General features: G+C 38.5%; 1 protein-coding gene and 1 non-coding gene across 7 annotated transcripts in view; both read left to right on the forward strand.

The window, feature by feature from the left end:
* The first annotated feature begins 477 nt into the window (after positions 1–477).
* Positions 478–23,345, forward strand: part of Rttn (rotatin) — a 159,279-nt gene continuing 136,411 nt past the window's right edge. For 4 of the 6 annotated variants that reach the window (XR_386368.3, XR_001782364.1, XR_001782365.2 and 1 more), the window contains exons 1-10: positions 478–820; positions 1,114–1,301; positions 2,260–2,437; positions 3,072–3,161; positions 4,430–4,520; positions 6,415–6,529; positions 8,308–8,458; positions 12,552–12,717; positions 14,636–14,817; positions 18,177–18,292. Coding sequence is in view for 2 of the 6 variants with exons in the window: in NM_175542.3 (NP_780751.2) it covers positions 790–820; positions 1,114–1,301; positions 2,260–2,437; positions 3,072–3,161; positions 4,430–4,520; positions 6,415–6,529; positions 8,308–8,458; positions 12,552–12,717; positions 14,636–14,817; positions 18,177–18,292 (1,308 nt within the window). In the remaining 4 variants the exon portion in view is untranslated. Of the gene's footprint in view, positions 821–1,113; positions 1,302–2,259; positions 2,438–3,071; positions 3,162–4,429; positions 4,521–6,414; positions 6,530–8,307; positions 8,459–12,551; positions 12,718–14,635; positions 14,818–15,923; positions 15,989–18,176; positions 18,293–23,345 lie in introns of all 6 variants that reach the window. The other 2 variants (XM_030250463.1, NM_175542.3) reach the window with 2 other exon arrangements.
* Mir6359 (microRNA 6359) lies at positions 772–852 on the forward strand. The gene has a single exon (NR_105777.1). It is a non-coding gene; the product is annotated as a microRNA 6359 (primary transcript).

The following is a 23,345-nucleotide window of genomic DNA, read 5'->3' on the forward strand; positions in this document are numbered from 1 at the left end:
TGCTATTTCTTTTCGTTGAGATTGATTACAGCATATGTAAGAAAAGCATGGAAAATGCACTTGGAAAGCATTCGAATAGAATCTTCCCGTTCCTTTTTTCTTCTTTTCTCTTTTCTCTTGTTTCTCCCTTCGCACCCCCCCCCCCCCCCCCCCCCACACACACACACACACACACACACACATTCTTGCTTCTGCTTGAGGTCAGGTATCCTAGGCGCTGAACTTTGCAGTTACATTTTACAGCTTGAATCATTTAATAATCAGGAAGAGAGTGGGAAGATCAACTACACAAAACAAAACCCAAGCTCTAGAAGCTAAACATTCAGATTGGCACGATCGGAATAAATCCCACCCAGAGCCTTGGGCTGTTGCCAGGTCCTAAGAGCCCGCTTCACAGCCCGCGTCTGAAAGCAGGAACTCAGTACCAAGGAGCGAAGGGGCGTGTACGGAAATTCTGTAGGCAGCGGGCCTGAGCCAGGACTACAACTCCCGACATGCACTTGGGCGGAAGATGGTTCTACCTCTTCTTGACTCCTTTATTCCTTAGGCTTTTTAGGATGGAGATTGAGGTTAAGGAATGAGCCGTAGAAACATAGAGATGTCGTAAGCTTGTGTGGTGACGGAAGCATTGGGAACATTTCACCTAATGCTCTCTACTCAAGGGGTGGATAGCTTAAACATCGTGGAACCTCTGTTTGTTTCGGCCGAGTTTCCGGAGGATATTAATTATGAACGGATTCTGTGGCGCGACAGTTTAATTCTCCGGCGGCGACTGATTGTGGCGGAGAGATGGTTCTGGCGGGGCTCATCAGGAAGCTCGGTAACTGTCGATGTTGCCCAGGGTCAGAAGAGCCCTCGGGTCTTGGCTTGGTGGTGCTGGGTTCCGGAGGCCGGGTCGCGCAGGTCACCGCTCCGAGTCCCTGCTTGTCCAGAGTTGTCCGCTGACCTTGCTCACACTATGCTCGGCCACATCTAGCGCACCTGAGGCTTAGTTTCATCCTGCTTTCTCTCCAGGGGGATGGGAGGGATTCGCGCACATTCAGAGTAAGTTATGAGTGGGTCGTCTTTTCAGAATCGTGAGATAAAATTACTTTGTGCCAACTTTTCTGACAGGCCATCAGCTGGCGGAGATCAGGGAACGCGCCCTCAAAAGTATCCTGTGCAAGATTGAGCACAACTTGATCTGCTATGCTGACTTGATTCAGGAAAGGTTGCTTTTTCTCCATTTGCTCGAATGGTTCAATTTCCCATCTGTCCCAATGAAAGAGGAGGTTCTGAACTTGTTAAGCAGATTGGTTAAGGTAACGTCGTTTTGAAATAAAACAACTATGGTCTAAGTTAACTATAGTATTTATTGAAATACTTGGCATTAACATTTTTGAAGACACCCAAAGGTGTTGAATTTTAATTCATCTGGGTAGGCATTGATCGTCATTTGTTATAATAGCTTATCTCACGTTGTACTGTACCTTGAAGTAGAACTACTAAGTTCTGGATTTTTTTTTTTTTTTTTTTTTTGATTATTTGCCTCCCATTTTTCTTCATTTTCCTGATATTTCATGTTTAAATTAGACGTTTCCAGCATTAAAAGGAGCACTTTAAGTACGTCTAAGTAAAGTGAATATAATACTATTTCATGAAAAATAATGTTTTCTGTTCCTATACCTACATTAAGAGTAATTTAATTTTAAGGACCAATGTCAAATGTCAATATGAGTTCCGTCTCTTTAAGTCATTATCATCAGGGGGGAATTTTAATGACTTTGGCATTTTGATAACAGTAAGGAGACTAAGATAAAGTGTCAGTAGAGAAAAGTAACTTACCTTATATATAAAAGAAAGGCATGGAAGTAGAAGAGATCCTATGAGACAGGGGCCAGCCTGTGTGTGTGTGCTCGAGCATATGTGCTTGTGATGGAAAGACAAAGTACAATGATGAGTATGTGTGAAAGTGCCATAATGGAACCCATTTTCTAAGGTGACTATATTAGCAATAAAACATTTAAAAGTAAAAGAAGAATTGGTAGTGTTTATTTTTAATGCTCAGAGTCCTGTCTTTCTCTAGAGTATAGCTCTCTCTTAAGTTTGTTTTCCTTTATATTTGATTCATGGAAGTTGTTTAGAGCACAGCAATGCAGTTTGTTTTCCAAAACATGAAATATTTGTTACACTAAGATTGCTATGTTTTGATTGTGGTAAAATGAAGTTTAGAGATTTCCATGTTCATGGCTATTCTCAAGAATATTTCTTTTACTGTAGTATTCTCCAGCCGTCCAACACTTGATTGACCTTGGTGCAGTAGAGTTTTTATCTAAGCTCCGTCCAAATGTGGAGCCAGTAATACAGGCTGAGATTGATGGCATTCTCGATGGACTTTTCATTCTTCCTTCAGAAGTTCCTGCACTGTGTTCTTCCAGTTACCACACTGATCAAATTGGTAACCTCTTATGTTTGTGTGTGTGTATACGTATCTGTATATGGATGTCTGCATGTGGATGAATGTCAGCCTTGACATAACTTGAGGACAGAGGACACTTGTGGGAGTCAGTTCTCTCTTCCACCAGTGTAAGTCCCAGACTGTCAGGCTTGGTGGGAAGTTCCTTTACCAGCTGAGCCACCTTGCCAACCCATGTCCCTTTTTTTTGACAATCTTTTCCTAAGCATATTCAGTGAGAACTAAAGCAAAAGTGGGAGCTATAAATTTGAGTAGGAAAGTGAAGGGAGATAGACTAAGAAACACGGGGGTGGGGGGGCAGTCATCATTTGATACTTTTAGCAGACTCATCATATTCGGATATTTTCAATCTAAGTAGTAACTGTATTTATCTTACAGTGAAAGAGAGGAAAAAGCACCTTTCTTGGAACTTGGCTAAACAGTCTTTTTTTTTTCCTTCCTTGTTTTGGAAAATACAATAGTCAGAGAATTAGCTTGATTGCTTTTTAAATTTTTATTATTTATTTAGTTTTAATAATCATTGAAAGAGTGAGAGAAAATAACACACTTTAAGATGGATAATTCTTGTTTTAGTAGGTGAATTAATAACATAGCAATTAACGTATTTTCTTTTCAGAATTGTCACAACAACCTGAAGTCTTAACAGGATATTTTCCCCAAGACAAAAGTAATTTCCAGCAGATGGAAGTACCACCAGGGCCAGCGGGTGTGTATACATAGGGAAATGTTTGGCTGGTAAATAAAAAGATCCACACTGGCTCAGCCAGTGTGTGTGTGTGTGTGTGTGTGTGTGTGTGTGTGTGTGCATGTGTGTGGCCTATGTATGGTTTCTGCTCTTGTTATAGAGACCTTCCGGATGATTGTTTGTAGTATATTAGTTTGTTTTTTATTGCTGTGATAAACATCATGACAAAAGTGATGTTTTTGATTGGGAGGAAAGGGCTCATTTCATCTTATAGCTTATAAGCTACCATGAAAGAAGTCAGGGCAGAAACTCAAGGCAGGAACTGAAGCAAAGACTTTAGAGGAATGCTTGTTATTGGCTTGTTCTTCATGGCTTTCTCAGACTATTTTCCTATACCACCCAGTACTACCTTCTAGGGTCTGGGCTCTCCCACATCAGTGATTAATCAATAAGATGCCCTACAGACAGTTTGATGGAGATATTTCCTCAATTGTTACTTAACCCCCAGATAACTAGCTTGTTTCATGTTGGCCAAAAGTAACCAAAACATGACTGGTTGTACTGTGTCTGATTGTGTTCTTAGCGCCTCCTCTGTCAGAAAACTTTCTGATTGACCTTCTCTTTACGTTCCTTCCTAGCAGATTTTATATATATGTTTACTGTTTGTCTCCTACCTAGTGTAATAAGTTGTGACAGCCCCTCTTTCTCAGTATTTGAAACAATGCTAAAAATATATTAGGCATCCAATGTGGATTCTTCAAAGGAGTGAATGAATACTTACCAAACCACAGTGAGATTTGGTATTATCCAATGGGGTAGGGGCACTACCATCACCTGACTACAGTGGCTCAAATACAGTTAGTATAGCATAAAACTTGACCACACAGACTTAAATCCTAGTGTCCCTATTTTACCAACTAAGACACTGACAAAAGTTGAAAAGTTTGTCCAAGGTTACAGGGAATAGTTAAAAATTGCACAAGTTAATATTGTATTACATGTTATAGTTGAGATGAAAGGATGTGCTAAAGAGAGTGTCTGCTGATATCAAGAATCAAAATAAACTTAATTTAGAATCCTCTGCTTTTAAAAAGCTTTCATGGCAACTTAAAGGTGGAATAACAACATAAGGGAACAGGAAGCATCTAAAAGCGCTTTAAATGCTATACTTTCTCTGTCTGGAACAGAAAGGAGTGTAATGATAATGAGTTCATGTTCACAAACCGTTTGACGCATATTATTTTCACACCATCATATTTGATTGTTAAGTTTTGCTGTTCCTTTAACAGGAAACCAGGCTGTGAAGTGGCTGAGGTTCTCTGTGTTTCCTTGGCTACCCCTGACCACAACAGACAGACATGTTCTCTCTTCCAATGAAAGGTACAGAGCTGATGTATTACAGGTCTTTTTGGTTCCTTGTAACAGTGGAATCTGATAGTTATCTGTATGTTTTCTTCTGGAGAAGCTAACACGTTCTGCAATGTGATTTTTGAGTAAAATTGTTGCAAGTCTTTATCTTTGAGCTATTTACATGCCCATTTTTTCCCTAGATTGGGTATCAGGTAGCCCAGGCTGGCCTCAAGCTTACTAGGGTATCATGTAGCCAAGGATAACCTTGAACTCCTGCTGCTCTTCCCTCCATCTTCCCCCTAACATTTGCTGTGATGATAAGCATGTTCTGTGCACCTGGGTCACACTCAGAGTCTTCTGTGGTTGGAAGCTTACACAGTCTTTCATGACATGTTATCTCTAATTGTGTACACTGTCTGATTGAGTATTTCTGGTGCCCTTCATGAAGAGCAGTGGGAAACCTACATATACTCTGTTTGGTCGAATATACTTTAAAACATGGGCTCCATGAGGAGGAAAACTTAACAGTGTTAAGAAGGTTGGAGATGCCTGCACCAGTCTTCTCTAGTGTGTATTGATTTTAAGTTAGGAGGATTTATAAAAGGAGAGGGGCTGATTTATAAAAGTTTGCAGAGTCTGTTTTGTTGTTTTTTTATTTTTTAAGGCTTATTTTTAGGATGGACTATATATAGTGGCACATACTTTTAATGCTGGGACTCTTGAGGCAGAGTCAGGTAGATCTCTATGAGTCTGAGTTTAGCCAGGGTAAGATTGTGAAACCCTTAAAATTTTTTAAAAGAAAAAATTTTATTTGTCGTTTTAATTAACTTACTGTGTCTGTGTGTGGGTTTGTGCATGTGCCAGAGAAGTCCATAAGATGGCATTCAGTCCCCTGGAGCAGGATTTAACAGGTGGTTGTGAGCTGATTAATGTGGGTGCAGGGAACTGAAATTGGGCCCTCTGTAAGAGCAGCATGTGCTCTTGACTACTGAGCTATCTCTTCAGTCCCAGATAGTGGTTTATATATGTGTGTATGCATGAATTTATTATGTATAAGAGTTCTGCCCGCATGTATGCCTGCATGCCAGAAGAAGGTACCATATCTGGTCATAGATAGTTATGAACCGCCATGTAATTGCAGGGAATTGAATTCAGGAACTCTGGAAGAGCAGCCAGTGCTCTTAACCTCTGAGCCATCTTTCCAGCCCCAAAATGGTGTTTTTCATATTCATATTTACTTGGTGTAATTTAATTGAAGTCATAATAACTGAATTGTCTCTTTTTATAAGGTATGAGTTTAGATGAAAATCAAATTTGAAAGGCAAAATACAGGAGATTACTGGTAATGCTTACATCATTATTTTAGGCAAAGTTTTAAAGAGGTCCTGCCCTCCTTAGAATGGTTCGAGGGTGAATTATTAATTGTGAGTCAGTACCTAAGAAATCAGTAGAATAAGTCTGAGTTCTCGAGGTTGATTGTATACAGTTGCTGCATCCTTAGGAAAGAGGAAGCTAAGGGTTTGGGATGAAAGGACATCTAGAATAGGGAAGATGACTGGAGAATCGAATTCCCAGAAATTACTACTATACAGGCTATCATTTCTTTTCCTTTTAATTAGAAAATTGTATTTGACTTACCAGTCCCATTTGGTAGAGTTGTGATAGTCTTCACAGTCAGCGGTTAATGTGATGTAGTTTTTGTTCCAGAGTATGGTCTAGTGGAGGATGCAAAGCAGTAACTAATTTAAAAATGTGGGTATATAGAAGTACCTCCTCAGAGTTGCCTAGGAAAAGATAGGAGGACATATCCAGGGACAAGTGATGCCTCTGGTGGGGCTTAAGGCATTAACAGAGACGTTATGCCTGTAGGTTACACAGGCAGGTGGACATGTATTCTTTCTGACATGTAGCTCTGTTGTCTTAGCTCTTTGAGAAGTAGTAACCACACTCTGATCTGGAACACCTGTGAGCTTCTGAAGGACGTGATCATGCAAGACTTTCCTGCTGAGATTTTTCTTCAGAGGCCAAAGATTGTTCAGGTAAGCATCTTCTGTAAGTTTTAGGCTTTACAACAACATTTTATCTTATTACAAATTAGTGAAGTGCATGGCAGAATAAGAGTCTTGGGGAGAAAACTTGTATTAATTTTAATTTTAAAAATGAAGTATTGAGTTACTTAAACTGCCTTCTCTCTAACTTATCTGGATAGTTACCATTCTTTTAGTGGACAGTAGTCTATTTAGTACTTTCTGTCAAGTCTGTCTATCTCAAATTCTCATTTTTTTGGATTTCTTCTTTAAATTTAAAGTTTTAAGTTTCTATATCAGGGTGTGGAGGTCAGAGGGTCACTTTATAGCATTGATTCTCTCCTTCCACCTTGATGTGGGTTCTGAGGATTAAGCTTAGGTTTCCAGGTTGCATGGCATGTGTCTTTATCCACTGAGCCATCTCACCAGCTCCATTTACTCTAAGAGAGAGTAAGCTTTGGAAGAATGGGCAGCAATAACCTTTATGTTTAGTATACTGTATAATAAAGAGAATAATGCTGAAGAAATACATTATCAAGATCAATATTGATTACCCTTTCCTTTTATGCAGTCTCTTTCTCTGCAATAGGGAGAGATCCAAGTGGGGATTGTAACATACCCGAAGCATCTCGTAATACCTGAGGGTTCTCTGTTCTCAGTCAGGCTAAATGGACCCCAGTGATCTGCAGTGTGGGTGCCTTCCATCATAGATGGCAAATGGAAACAAAAGAGCTGTTTATTACTGAAGCCCGTAAAGTGCTTCAGATGTGTGAGGTGCAGAGGACTTGCTGTGTGTGATTCAGTGAGCTGTGACTCTGTGTGCTGTGTAGTGGTGTCCTTAGTGAGAACCACTTTCCTTCCAGATGGAAGATACTGACTGCTTCAGTCAGCTGTTTTATTATTTGTACTTATTTACTTTTTATTGTATGTGTATGAGTGTTTTGTCTGCATGTATGTCTACCCCATGTGCTGTGTGCCCCTGGGGCCTATGGAGGTCAAAAGTGGGCATCAGGTTCCCTCGAACCTTAACCCTGATAGTTGTGAGCTTCCATGTGGGTCATGGGAATTGAACCCAGGTTCTCTGCAAGAGCAACACATGCTCTTAACTTGTGAGCCATTGCACCAGACCTAGTTAGCTTTTAAATGTCACTGAGATGATGTTTGGTTGTGTTGCCTAGGTTTGTGTCAGACTCACATGGGCTCAAGTGTACTGAATATCTGGGTAGTTGGTACTGCAGCAGGCATGAGGTGCCACCTTGACTTGTTTAATTTTATCACCTTTAGACATTGTTGGATTTTGCTGTAATTTTTGCCAGTATCTTTTTTCAAACATTTTTTCTTTTTTTTGAATAAAATATATTTAATTATTATCATGTTGAGTGCTCATGATGTGTATTTGTCTGTGTTCATGTCATTAAACAACTTTGTGAAGGTGATTCCCCCCTTTTATTTTATATGAATCCAGGGTGTCAAACTCGGAGTGTCAGGCTTGTGTGCAAGAGTCTTGTCCCTCTGACCCCAGTTTCTCATGTTTTGTGAAAATTTACAATCTTTTTATTTGCTTATTCACCTTTCTTTACTTGCATACCACATCCATTTTTATTTTTTTGGTTTTTGTTTTTGTATGTAGTTCTAAAAACATTAATTTTTAAAAATGTAGGTCTTGATATATATGCTCTGGAGCTTGCTATGTAGACCAGACTGCTGCCTCCTGACCACCATGCCTGGCTACAGTGTTCTGTGGAGCTGAGCTCTCTGTTTCTATAACCACTTTCACTCTCCCACCTCAGGGCCTTTTGTGTCTGGTGAAGCTGGCCTTCGGAGGAGATGGGAAGCATCGTCTAGCATTACAGTCAGTGTCCTGTTTGCAGCAGCTGTGCACAAGCTTAAGAAACAGACTCAACTTTTACAGAGACCCCAACTTTTTCTCCAGTAGACAAGGTACTTTGCTTATCTCTTCACCAGATAGCAATATTCTTTATCTTTTTCTGAGAAATGTCCACCTCACTTGGAAGTTGACTATGTATTCTTTGCCTTTCACAATACACATCCCCACTCCTAAGATGTCATTGACTCTTGAATAGAAGCTAGGCAAATGAGAGAACCACCATGATCCCATTTTGTTTTTGCTTTTTTTTTTTTTAAATAAAGCAAAGTTTGAATTACTTAGAAAACCAGTCTCATAAAGAATTAGGTGTGGCCACTAACAGAGAGGCACACACTGAAGGACAGTAGTTGACATCTAAAGGTGAATGCCAGCTTAAAGAGATTTTCTTTCACAGTCTTAACAAAGGCTATATATGTGATGTTGGTAGCTTTTGAAGTTACATTGCTTAAAGGATTTAATAAAATCTTAGATAAAAATGTTTTAGTATGCTTTGTTTTTTATCTGAAGAACTTTTCTTTCCTAAATGAGTTTATAAAGTAGTTTATGGGTTTTCAGGATAAACTAGGTCAGGAAAGATCAGTGAAGTGCTAACTATAGGAGGTCAGGGCATTTGTTGTTCATAATTTTCTGGAATTTTCTCAGAAAACGGAATATGCTCTTTTGCAGGTGGTTTCAATTATTATTATTATTATTTATTTATTTATTTATTTTTTTGGTGATTTTTCAAGACAGGGTTTCTCTGTGTAGCTCTGGCTGTCCTGGAATTCACTCTGTAGACCAGGATGGCCTGGAACTCAGAAATCCGCCTGCCTCTGCCTCCCAAGTGCTGGGATTAAAGGCGTGCACCACCACTGCCCGGCTGAAGAATTATTTTTAAAGATTAATTTCTATTATTTTTAATAATCTGTAGCTGTGTGTCTGTTATGGATATGTGCACATCAGTGCAGGTACCTGAGGAAGCCTGGTGTTGGATCCTCCAGTGCTGAAGTTACAGACACACGTGAGCCGCCTGTCCTGGGTGCTCTGAGTAAGAGCAAGCTGGCTGCTCTCCCTTCAACAGTCTCCTTTCCTTTTCTGTTGTGTCTCCCCTCTGAGACTTCTGGCTCTTCACCTTAAGGATGACTATAGCAGAAGTCCCATTTTTCTGAAGCTTCTCGGTGCTGGATTTACTTGCTTAGACATTTCCAGAGTGCTTTTCTGTTTATCCCCAGATTCTCAATCATTATGGGCCTGGGGACTAGGATTCAGACTGTTACAGTTCATGTGGGACTTAGGGAATTTTAATGCATAAAAACATTCTTTTGCTTGAAAAACAGTGATTTGTATTTTACCAAAGCCTTGTTTATCCTTTTTGAGATGTAGCATATGCAGATGTGCTAGCAGCCACAGGCTTTTCAGAGGAAAAATGCCCCCTGGTGGACAGATGGGATACAGGTTGACCTAGGCAGAATAGTCTCTACAACATGATTTCTCTGTGCTTGTATACCATGCCTTGAAAGTAAATACAAAACTCTAGTCATTTGTTATCCTGTTTTTCAGTCCCTTTTTACTTGGGGGCTTCACTCAAACTCTGATACTTGAGTATTTGTATTTTATGTTGCAATTACCATAGAATTAGAGGCTATGGGCTCTCGTTAATATTATTAATGGGCTTTCTGCAAATGATCCCAGAGAGCTGTGCCCACTGTTTTAGCATAGAAAGAGTTCTAGGACTTCTTTATCTCCTATTATACAACAGCTGATAGACTAGCCTCTGGGTAGGTAACACTGACCAAGCAACTCTGTTCTGTGGGCTTATACTTTAGGTGGACAGTTAAAATCAGGGTTGTTTCTGAGAAGAAGTGCTCTAAAGAAATCAAAAGGTGACATGACAGAAGAGAATGCCACTTTCTTTAGATGAATAGTTGCATTCCTATTGAAGAGAGTTGCATGAAGAGTGTTTAGGAGGAGTCAGAGCCCAAGGCACCAAGTGGGTGATGTGCTTGAGCAAGGCAAACATGGCCTGGGAGAGCAGGGTGTCTTGAGTCAGGTGCAAGGAGGTGAGGTAAGATAAGAGAGGTTATACAGGTATGTAGATTGTGGTGGATTGAATACTGAATACTCTTGGCCCATGGGAAGTGGTATTATTAGGAGGTGTGGCCTCGTTGGGGTAGGTATGGCCTTGTTGAAGGGGTTGTGTCTCTGTGTTGGTGGCCTTTGAGGTCTCCTAGGCTTAAGCTCCACTAGAATTCCAGTGTGGAATTTTAGTTTCCTCCTGGCTGCCTGCAGAAGACAGTCTTCTTCTGACTGCCTTCACATTAAGACATAGAACTCTGGGTTCCTCAAGCACCATGTCTGCCTGCATGCTGTCATGCTTCCTCCCATGATGATAATAGAGTGAACCTCTGAAACTGTAAACCAGCCCCAGTTAAATGTTTTATAAGAGTTGCCTAGAGCATGGGGTCTCTTCATAGCAATGAAACCCTAACTAAGACATAGATCTTTTTAAGCATTTCTTAGTTTGTGAAGTACAATGAGAAGTGTGTGGTGTTAATTTTTTCCCCTGGTAAAGTCTGTCAGTTATCTATCATGTCTTTTTCATTACCTATAGCTGTCTGTAAATACACATGTGAAATGAAGTGCTACTTTCACCATCATGTGTCTTCTCAACAAATGTACATAAGGAAGCTCTGCCTGTCCTGGAACTCATGTAGGTCAGGCTGGCCTCGAGCTCACAGAGATCCTCCTGTTTCTGCCTTCCTAATGCTAGGATTAAAGGTGTAAACCAGCACACCAGGCTACATGAGCACTTATAACATAAAATATAATTGTGGCTTTTAAAAAGAGTGTAATGTGAGCTGGTTTACAGCTCTCTATAGACAGTTTTTGTTATTCTGAAGAGAGGAATTAAGTAATAAATCCCCATTTCTTCTTTTTCTTCACCTACTGATGAGCACTAATCTAATTTTATTGTGAATTTTGTCCATTCTAGATACATATGAGATCATACAAAATTTGCCATTTTTGTTTCTGGCTTATTTTCTTTGTAATAGTTTGAAGCTATGCCTTCCTTATACCATGTGTCTGTATTTTATTTCTTCCTATAGCTGAATAATTTTCCATTGTATGTATGTGCCAGATTGTTTTTATTTATTTATCTCTTGAGGGATGTTTATGTTGCCTATACCTTGAATCATGCATCAGTGAACAGTGTCTTACATGTGTATATTTGAGTCTTTTGTATATGCAAGAATGAACTAAAGATCATATGCTAGTTCTTTCTTTAGCTTTGGAAGGTCTTCAAGCCCCCTTGTTGGTAGCTACAGCATTTTACCTGTCTACTAGCAATGCATAAAACTTCTGCACATTGCAGTTACTCATGTGTGCTTCCTCTCATTCTTCATCATAACATTTCACAGGTTCTAAGAGGCTTATCATTCTCCTTTTGATTTGCATCTCCAGACACTAACAATGGATAATGAACTCATTACTGAATTTTTGTGTGTTCTTGTTGTTATTTGTGTGTCTACTTAGGAGAAATGGCTATTAAAACCTTTGCCCATTTTTCACCTGGTTCTTTGTTTACTGTTGACTTTTAGGAGCTATTAACGTATTCAAAATATTAAACCCTTACTAAATACATATTTTGCAAATATTTTGCCACTCTGTATTTTGCTTTATGCTTTCTTATAATATATTTTGATGCACAAAAGTTTTATATGTGATAAAGTCAGGTTTATTTATTTTCTTTTGTTGTTTATGTTTTGGTTTCCGTATATAAGAATCAATTGCCGTGAGGATTTTCTGTTACTGACTGGGAAGAATATTTATGGTTTTATCTCATATTTAGATTGATGTTTCATGTTGTAATAATGTTTGCATGTGGTTCAAAGCAGGAGTGCTTTGAGAGTTCACAGCTGGGGAGACTTACCCAGTGTTGTTCTGTTTCACAGTCTTAACTGTCACTACCCAGAACTTCTTAAAATCAGGTCAGGAATATGCTGTGTGGATATTTGGTAGAAAGTGTGATTTTACACTTTGATTTTTTTCCCTGCAGAATCATTCTGTCTCTTGTTAATTTTTGCTAAAAGTCTGGTAGATATAATTAATCCACATTATCAGAAGTCTGCTTCTATCAGGGGTAATTATATTTCTTTATTTCTCCAGACACAGTCTCCCAGAATTCTTCTTTGTCTTACTGTCATGAAGCAAGAGGTCCTTACCATTCCCCAAACCCATCCCCGGGAAGCAGTAGCTCTCGGCCTTCTGTGGTTGGGCGCACAGGCCAGCGACCCCGAGGAGATGGTCAGGACTGGGATGCAGTGTCTTCCAGGTGATTGGCTCCTGTGTCTGTGTGCATTTTATGAGGAGAGAATTGATCCCCCTGTTGTCTCTTGGATTGTTGCCCTATGTATAGGCCTGTTTAAACCAGTAACTTTCACAGTTTTGTTATTATGATCTACAGGCTAACAAATATTACCTTGAAACTCTGCTTTTAGTACACATTCACATGCTCCCTCTCAGTCTCCGACTCTTTCTCTTTATGTGTGTTTAACTAAACCATGTCACCCCAATTCACTATCCTGCAATCAATCTGTATTCTCTATTCCTTTCTATTTCTTTGTTCCACTAAGTTATTTTTCAGCTATAGATAGAACATTACATTAAAAAAATAATATGTGGGAGGGGGACTTGGGATAGTGTCTAACATGCCATGCTGCAGGTGTGGATGTCAGAGGATAACTTTGTGGATTTGGTTCTCTCCTTCACCCTTTACACTCGCTTTTGGGGTTAACTCAGGTTATCTGGCTCTAATGGTAAGTGCCTTAATCCACTGAGCTGTCTCTCAATTATTATAATTGCTGAATTATATTGTTAAAATGGTATTTTTATACATATTTTTTGTAAGCCTAATCATAATTTAAAGTCCTGTGTATATGGAAATGAATATTGTTTAAATGGGAACTATTTCAAGGGGCAAACATCATTTATCTATGTGAATACAGATTTTTCATATGTCATGTTTTCTTGAAGGGATGACATTAGATCTATGTTAGCCTATCCTAAGGTAATAAATATTGTAACACAGTAGCCTTTTCTTGCATGTCATCCTAAGCAGTGTTCAATTAGGAAGCGATGTTTTGGCTTGGTTGTTGTTTCTGCTGACCCAGAAGCTCACGCATATTTAGCATGGTCATGAGCATGGTGTTAGGACAACATGCTTTACATTCTTGATTTTCTCAGTCACCGTCAGACAGTTTTACAATAGGATAGGCATTGCTATTGTTGCTATTACTTGCAGCAAAGCCTGCATTTTCAAGGGGTTGAAACTATGACTATTGCTAAGGGTAGAGTAGGGGTTGCCTATGGCAGGAGAGCACAGTGCTCTTGTGTAGTTGGCTGGTGACGTACAGGTTTTCTTTTACCTTGCTATAAAGCATGCTTTACTATTTTGTTCTTCGTGTATGAACAGCTTCCTTGCAGGGTCTGTCAGTCATTGAAAGAAATCCCTATTTTGGGATGCTTAGAATCTTGAAGCTAATAAATAAGGAATTAGGCATAAAATCTGGGCAGCTTTGAATGTTTACAAAGCATGTCTCATTGATTCAGCTGTATCTGTCCAAAACATAAGTCAGAATTTTGAGGACCCAGAGTAAGAATCTTTTAATGGAGAAAGAATTTTCAAAATCATATGATGTTGAATGTCCTGGTAAGTAACCCACTTCTTATGGTATCTTTCTGAGGCTCATATTGGCTTACTTAGAACATTGGTTGAGAATCATAGAAGCCCTCAGCAGCAACTGCATAAACTGTTTAGTTTTATCCTTATGATTTGCTCCCATCAGTGCTTTGCTGTGAGCCTGCTTTTTTTTTTTTTTTTTAAAGAAGTCAGTGGGTTATTCCTGCTCCTGTTTTCTGCTATAGAAATTTTCATGTTTCAAAGTCATCAATGTGAAAAGCAAGGACTAAATGAATGCATGTTTTGCTTCATGTTCCATTTTTCTGTTTTTCTTTTGTGGTGTTGCAGTCTGTAGCCTAGTACATGCTGGGTAAGGGCAGTGCCATTGAGCTGCACCTTTAGCTCCTTCATGTATCATCTGAGGTTCTCTGTATGGAATTTTGTCCAACTTGTCAGACTTCTTACATAAGTCAGAACGATAAATAGTGTGAGCTCTGCTGTGCAGCAGGTAACAGCAAGTCTGCTGTTTGAGTTGCCTTCTTACTCAAGATCTTTCTTTTTTACTTTCCAGTGGAAGTAGTAGTCACACGCATGTGAACTCTAGGATATCTGTGCATTCTCCTTTGGACGTGGCACCCGTGGATCTGCCGGAGCTGGAAGCAGAGGACACACTGGAGCTGCAGTTCCAACAGCTTAGTCTTCCTCAGTTCTGCATCTCCACCCTGGAGGCAGCAGCTCCTCTGCTGAGAACAGGTTAGCTGTGTCGGGAATTCCATTTCTGACACAGTTTGTGTTTGTTTTATGTGCTTTCTTTTGTAGTAAGGCTTCTAGCATCTATTTTTACTTATCTTTCCTTAGAAATTAGCAAGCCACCTCCCCTTTTTACTTCAATAAATGTGGTGCCATGCTGATATTCAAATAGAGTATCTTCTTCCATTCATTTGTTGTCATGGGCTTCTTCAGTATTTTAAATATGAACACCAGCTAAAAATTTAGGTAGAAAAAGTTAAAAAAATACATTTAAGACCAGCAAAAAAATTCACTTTTGCTTGTCAGTCACAGTTTGAGGTACTCTCTGTTGCTCATACCTTACACTCATGTCTTCTTAAAAAGATTTATTGATATTATGTGTATGAGTGTTTGACTGTTGTACATTGGTATGTGTGCACCATGTGTGTTTAGTCCTCATAGGGACCAGAAAAGGGCATCATATCCCCTTGAATGAGTAACAGAGGGTTATGAATCACTATGTGGGTGCTGGGAACTGAACAACTTGGGTCCTTTTCAAGAGCAGCAATTGCTCTTAACTTCTGAGCTATCTCTCTAGCCATATTCATATCTTATAAGGCAGGAAATGATAACCAATCCCCCTACCTAGATTTCTAACCTTTATTACAATATATTTTTCTCTAAAGCAACCCCTACGTGTTCTGGGTCACATTTTACTCGTATGTGCTAAGTATTCTTTTCCTAAAGCATGGTAGACACAGTTACAGTGTGGCTGGTTTCTGTCAGAGTCTAGGGATGGAGCCCCGTGTGGAGTTCCCAGCCTGCTCAGCCATTGCTACTTGATTTCACGAGCATTTTTTTCTGTTTGTCAACAACCCATTTTTCTCCTTCAGCAGTCGAGGTTAGTGTTGTCATGTTTCAAAGGAGGGAACTAGGGTTTAAAATGATTTTCTGACTTGTTGTCAAGATAGCCAACAGCAGGGACCTGACCAAAAGCGCTAAACTTGGAGTCCATGCTCCAACATTTTTCAATGTAAGCAAAGTGTTGGAAGCAATAATGGTTTGTATTCTGTAAGTTTATACTTTCCTCCTCAATTTTGGGTATTGAAGCAGGTGTTCATGTTTTCTAGGCAAGCACTCACCCCTAAAACTACATCTCTCAGCAGTTGATAAACTTGTCAAGATATTTGATGAAGTGAGTTTTGCCTTTGTTAGTTTATTTATCAAAAATCCCATATTAATAGTTGAATGTTTAATTTTTTTGTTTTGTTTTGTTTTGTCTTGGTTTTTGTCTTCTTGAAGGGGATGGAGAGAAAAATAGAGCAAAGGTATAATTTGGGAAGCATTTATATCTTCTACCCTCTCCCCTTCCTCCTCCCAGTGGGGTCATGGCTTCCAGGCACGTGAGTGTGCATGCTTTCACATGCTGATGGTGTTATGTGACACAAGAGTGGCACTTTGCATCATCAGGCGGTTCTGTTTATTTGTCTGGTATATTAGGAAGAACAGTTTTAGTCTTAATGAGTTTGCATTTAACCTTTCTTTAATTTGCTGTAAAAAGTCAGATTGATAATTATAAAGTTATATCTTGTACATAAAAATTTCTAAATGTTCCCTTGCCCTTTCACAGTAAATTATTGCATAATTTGTAATTGTTCAGTATTGTAAGAGATGTAGAGAGAGCTTGCTCCAGCTGTTCTAATGAAAAAATAAATGTAGATTCCTGTGATTCAGGAGTTTGTTTTACTAATAATTCATTAGAAATTAACCTTTAAGATATAAGACAGATCAGTCTTATTTGAAAGTTAGCTTTTCAGAGTTTTGGACAATGCTTTTGTTTTCTATCTCAGCAGAGAAAGGAGATTACGTTTCTTTTAGGGGAGTGTTAGTTTTGTTCTTTTGAGATGGTCTGGTAATTGGCCAAGAACATGTCATGTAACCCAGTGCTGTACCACCATGTGTGTATAGTGCACCATCTTTTGGAATGTTTGTGGATAGTGGCTGTTTGTTTGTTTGTTTGTTTGTTTGTTTAGACAGTCTCAGGTGTCTCAGTCTGGTCTTAAACTTACTAAACAGCTCAAGATGACTTTAAGCTTCTAATCTTTTTGCCTTCACCTCTTGAGTAATAAGATCAGAAGTGTGCCTTACCATATCTGGTGTAGGCCATCTGGAAATGGAACTTAGGGCCTCAAGCAAGCTAGGCAAGCCTTCTAACAGCTTAGTTACACTCTCAGCATTGGATGCGATTTTTTATAATTTCTTCAGTATACAGTACTGTGGATGGACATTTATTCTTTTAGTTACTGTGGTATAGTATTACTTTCTCATGTGACTCTTATGTATGTGTGACTCTATGACAAAGGTTAATGCTTCTTGTACTAGAGAGAAGTGACTAGAGGAGCCTGATATGGTTGTCTCCCACAGAGACAGATGTTAGCAGCCAACCATTGGATTGAGCTCAGGTCCCTAACAGAGGAGTTAGAAAAGGGACTGGACGAGTTGAAGGGGTTTATAACCCCATAGGAAGAACAACAGTATCAACCAACCAGACCCCCCAGAACTCCCAGGGACTAAGCCATCAACAAAAGAGTGCACTAGGTTCCAGCTGCATATGTAGCAGAAAATGGCTTTGTCGTGCATCAATGGAAGGAGGTGTCCTTGGTCCTATGAAGGCTCGATAGATGCCCCATTGTAGGGGAATCGAGGGTGGGGAGGTGGGAGTGGGTGGGTGGGTAGAGGAACACCCTCATAGAAGTGGGGGAAGGGGATAACATTTGAAATGTAAATAAAGAAAATATCCAATTAAAAACAAAACAAAACAAAACAAAACAGAATGTGTTCTCTAAACTTGCTTGTTTTGTTCCATATAGTATATAACATGGATGGTCTCTTAATTTGAAATTGCTTAAATCTGTTTCAGGTATTTTTAGTCTCTTCTCTTCTCTTCTCTTCTCTTCTCTTCTCTTCTCTTCTCTTCTCTTCTCTTCTCTTCTCTTCTCTTCTCTCTCTCTCTCTCTCTCTCTCTCTCTCTCTCTCTCTCTCTCTCTCTCTTTCTTTCTTTTTTAAAAAAGATTTATTTATATGAGTACACTGTAGCTGTCTTCAGACATACCAGAAGAGGGCAGACAGTGCTCTTAATCACTGAACCATCTCTCCAGACTCTTTTTAGTAATTTCTACTTTCAAGTAACTTTGACACTTATGAGCACATTTGGTCTGTTACAGTGAGATTGTAACTTCCTTATTCATCTCTGTTAGCAGTTTAAAAACACCAAGGATGGGGAAATAAGAATTTGGAAACATGCCTAGCTAGAGGGTCCAGCTAATTAACTGAAAATCAAGTAACTTTGTTTTCCCTTGTGCTTCTCCCATTTTTATGTCTAGGCAGCAGAGAAATGATAATAAGAGTTCTGGAACTGCTTGCAGAGGACATGCTGCTCATTGGACAAGCAATTTCATCAGAAATCTGGGATGATAACAGCCTTTTTGCTATCAATGTGGTGAGAGTCATTATCTTCTTTAGGGTATAGTAGGTTTTACTTTATGACAGAATACATGTTGTATGCATATCTGAGTGAATCTTTTCCTTAGTGGTTTGGTTTACACTAATAGAGACAGGTCTAGATCAGTAAAAGGCCAATGGGTATGATAGCTGTCATGATACCCCTGCTTCTATAAAATACTGTGATATCTAATTCATGGGTTTATATTTGCTGTGTTTTAATTTTAAAATTTTCTTGTGCTTTTGCTCAAAGAAATTATTAGTTCATACCAAGAAGAAAATGATTAACTCGAGTTGTTTGCATATGTATGTTAGCTTGATAATAGCTATACCAGCACAGTGTTTCCCAATCTTTTTGTTTGTTTGTTTTTTAGTTAGAGTAAATTTAAACCTTAAGACATACAGTTGATATATTCTTTAATGTTAGTTGAAGGAATTCTCCTTTTGCCCTTACAATTTCAAGAAACAGTTATACTGGCTCAGGTTATTTTTTTAAAAAGAGTAAAATTATAATTCATCAAAATCTAACTTGTATTTCTGTCCATGAAACCTTTTACATTAATGTCGTTCTCAGAGGTTTTTCCATCCATTGTTTTGGTTTTAGTAATTTCTTTAGGATCTTCTCTCTATGGAATCATGCTATTTGTAAATAAACAGTGTTATGAATAAAGACAGGTTTATTTCTGTTTTGTCAATTTAGATATCCTCTAACTTATTGTTATTGCCCATTGTTCTGGCTTGAACATGGTGTACAATGAGAGTGGACATGCTGTTAGCCTTGTTCTTCCTCCTGTGGAGAAGTGTAGTCAGTCTGAAGGATTAGATAATTTGAGCTCTCCAGTTTTGTTAAGCGCCCTTATATAAAGTTGAGAGGAAGTTTTCAATAGTCCTTAATTTGATTTTTTTTTCTTGAACAGATTTTAGATTTTGTCCTAGCCTTTTCAATGTCTTATAGAGATGATCATTTTTTTAAATAGAAGTTATTCATTTATCTGTTTAGTTTTATGCTTGAGACATTGTCTTGGTAGATATTCTAGGTTGGCCTCCACCACAAGATTTCCTGCTTCAGTCTCCCTAGTGTTGAGATTATGAGTATGCATCCTATGCCTGGCTGGATACTACATTGTGTGTCTTGATTTTTAATGCATTTGTGCTTGTACAATTAGAATCTGTTCTAACAAGTGGCAAAGGTATTATCAGAGGAGACTCACTTCTTTGGGGCCTATTTAAATTTTGCTAGAAAGGTTTTTAAACACTGGTTTTAAAGTGGAACAGTTTTGCCTTCCAGTGGGCATATGGCATTATCTAGAGACATTTTTATGTATCATAACTGTTGTGGTACTAACATCTAGTAGATAAAAGCCAGAACAGCTCTAATTAAGAAATACATTTTTTAGCTGAAGGTGCCAATAATACCAAGATTGAAAAAAACAAACAACCAAAACCAAAACCAAAACCAAAAACCAAAAACCAAAAACCAAAAATAAAAACCAAAAACCAAAAACCAAAAACCAAAAAAAACCAAAAACCAAAAACCAAACCAACCAACCAACCAACCAACCAACCAAACAAACAAACAAACACAAAAACCCATATTGTTAGAGTGTCCTCCTTACAGAGGTCTAGACTCTACTCCTGGGTGAGCTGTGGCCCTTCTGGTGTTCCTATTGGATGTCTCCAGTGACTTCTGATGACTTCCACTGGTTGAGGCTTGAATCTCTGTTGGCCTATCTGCACCATGGTATTCTCTGTTAAATCTGACTGGTTAGATTTGTCTCACATTTATGTAGTTTGTATTTATGTTTGTAGTTTCCACATCATCTCCATCTTCTTAAACCATCATGATTGTTAGATGCCACGGGCCCCTGTGTTTATGCTTTCTTCATAGGAATTGCTTGCAGGCACAGTAAGGACTTCATTTCTTGTTTTTCTTTCCCCTGACATGACAGTTTTGTACTGCCAATTCTCCACTACTATTTTTTCCTTAATTTGTGCAGCTTTTAAGTTATTTCTTAGAAAGAAATGACTAATAATATTTTATGACCCAATATAGAGGCTTTAAATTATGATGTTTAAGCGACTGATGTATCTGGAAATTATCAGAGTTTTAGTTGTACAGCTGTCTACAGTATAGATGCTGGATCTCTCTTAGAGTAATTTTGTATGGATAAATGTTTTTTTTCATATATATATGTATATATATATATATATAATTTTTATTTTTTATTTTTTAAATTAATTTAATTTTTACACTCCATATTTTATTACCCCCTTCCCCACATCCACCCTCTGACTGTTCCACATTCCATACCTCCTTCCCACCCCCCTGTTTCCTCGTGGATGTCCCTACCCCTCACCCCACCTCACCTCAAAACTCCCTGGGGCCTCCAGTCTCTTGAGGGTTAGGTGCATCATCTCTGAATGAACACAGACCTGGAAGTCCTCTACTGTATGTGTGTTGGGGGTCTCATATCAGCTGGTGTATGCTGTCTGTTTGGTGGTCCAGTGTTTGAGAGATCTCGGGGGTCCAGATTAATTGAGACTGTTGGTCCTGCTATAGGATCACCTTTCTCCTCAGCTTTTATCAGTCTTTCCTAATTCAACAACAGGGGTCAGCTGGTTCTGTCCACTGGTTGGGTGCAAATATCTGCATCTGACTCTTTCAGCTGCTTGTTGGGTCTTTTGGAGGGCAGTCATGAGTGTTCCATAGCCTCAGTAATAGTGTCAGGTCTTGGAACCGCCCCTTGAGCTGGATCCCACTTTGGGCCTGTCGCTAGACCTTCTTTTCCTCAGACTCCTCTCCATTTCCATCCCTGTAATTCTTTCAGACAGGAACAATTATAGGTCAGAGTTGTGACTGTGGATGGCAACCCATCCCTCACTTGATGCCCTGTCTTTCTATTGGAGATAGGCTCTACAAGTTCCCTCTTCCCAATGTGGGGCATTTCATCTAAGATCCCTCAGTGTATCTGTATGTAATTGCAAACTATAAATCTTTCGACATTTCAATGTAGCATAATTCTGTTGTCACTTAGATCTTTTAGTTTGAAATCATCTGATAAACATTTTTCTTGAAAGAGTGATATTATCTCTTGTTAATGTCAATTAGTAATATCTGTACTCTTTGCTTCCCTTTTGACTATCTTGTTAGGGAAGTATTATAATTTATTAGTCATATAAAATATATATCGCTTTAGAGATAACTTACTGCTTTTAGGATAATTTGTTTAGTGTTTTGTAAGTGTTGGGGATCAAGCCCAGAGCCTTGCATGTGCTGGGTATGTTCTTTCTACTGAACTGTGCCCACAGCCCATGTGATAACTTGTAGTTACTAAATTTTCTTTGTTACTGTGATTATGTCTGTCTATATTTAATTAAGATTTGTTTTGGCTGTTAGGGAATGGCTGATATAATCCTTAGGAATAAAAGTCAGATCATAAAAACACAACTAAAATAAAGACAATGTAGATATTTACATAATCAATATTTGTGCATAATATCTACTTGATACTATAATGAATATTCAAGACAATGAACTTGTTAAGGGAAGAGGTGTTGTTTACTCAGGGTGTTGGATCTTACAGTTTAATACTAAGTGGACTCAGTGGTGGATAACAGTGGGGGTCTATGTATGATGTCAGTCTGCATGCTTCATAGTCAAGAAGCACAAAGAAAGGAGAAGAAGCTAAAGTACTTCAGTCCTCTTCAAATGAGAGCTTCCAGTGACCTAAGGATATTCCACTGGGCTCTACTTCATGATAGCTTCACCCTGGATACCAAGGTTTAACATTTAGACTTTGGAGGTCATTAGGTTTCTAACTATAATAGTACTATGTATGCAAATACCTACGGTGTTATCTTTTTAGTGATACATGTATATTGAAAAGATAAATAAATGACATACAATAGGTATAATATGTTTTCAAGTCCTTCAATTTGTGATAGTAGTTCTTGTTTATTTGTTTTATGTTTTTGAGACAGACTCCTGTATATCCCAGGCTGTCTCCAGTTTCCTGTGTAGCCAGAGGTGATCTTGAACCTCTGCTTCCCTTGCCTCCACTTTCCACATGCTGAGATCACAGGCATGGTCCACCTTGCCAAGGCACTAAATTTAGAGTTTCCTGTATGCTGAACAATAATACAACCAACTGAGTTATATCCCTAGTCTCTGATAAAATTATTCTTCATTTTATTTTTTCTTTAAAGTTATACTCCTTCATAGTACTTTTTTTAAAAAGGAGATTTTTCTCCCTCACATATTGAAGGTTTTCAGCAAGTGATTTTATCCTTAGAAATGTGAGGAATAGATTATCAGTTGTGTCTTAAATTAACTCGAAAATTCTTGGCCAGAACATTTATCTGAGAAAGTTAGTCATTCACTTTTTACTCTTGGCTGCTGATCTTTTGTGACTCAAAGAAAAAAAAATTTTTAACTGTAAAGGTTAAATCTGTTATATAAGTACCAATTGGTTCATAAGAAATGCTAGGTCAACTATCAGTGCTTGAAATTACATATAATTTACTTACAAATAAATACCTCCTTGGTAAAAGCTATTTTCTTCAGTGTTAAATTAAAAGAAGCAAGAAAACTGAAATTTATGTTCCTACTTTGACAAGCATTAAGATAAAAGATGGAATGCTGTTAATATATTAAATAAGTAACACAATATATTATTACTTAGAAATGAAGTACTTGAGGATATATACTCATATTTCTAGATCTAAATAGTTCAGTCATATCTAACATTCTTAACTCAGTTTTGTTAAGCACAGCATAATGAATCTTCCCCTAAAAGTGACTACTTTTAGTCACTTGAAGTAAAGAGAAAAAATATTACTGTTGTTAAAATGAAATTTATTGATAAGCACTTGCCAAGTTCTATTTTCTTGGAGTACCCCATTCTACTTTGCATATAAAATGAGATCCTCATTTTTTCCTGTACACATGGCCATCAGGTCAAGGATCCGGGAGCTGGGCCTTTCTTTGGATGACTCCCAGCTCCTCTTGTCCTTTATTTTGTTCCGTTTTGCTCTGTGTGTTGCTGCTGTCG

The sequence above is a fragment of the Mus musculus genome, chromosome 18, assembly GCF_000001635.26.
Source record: "Mus musculus strain C57BL/6J chromosome 18, GRCm38.p6 C57BL/6J".
Classification (NCBI taxonomy): domain Eukaryota; kingdom Metazoa; phylum Chordata; class Mammalia; order Rodentia; family Muridae; genus Mus; species Mus musculus.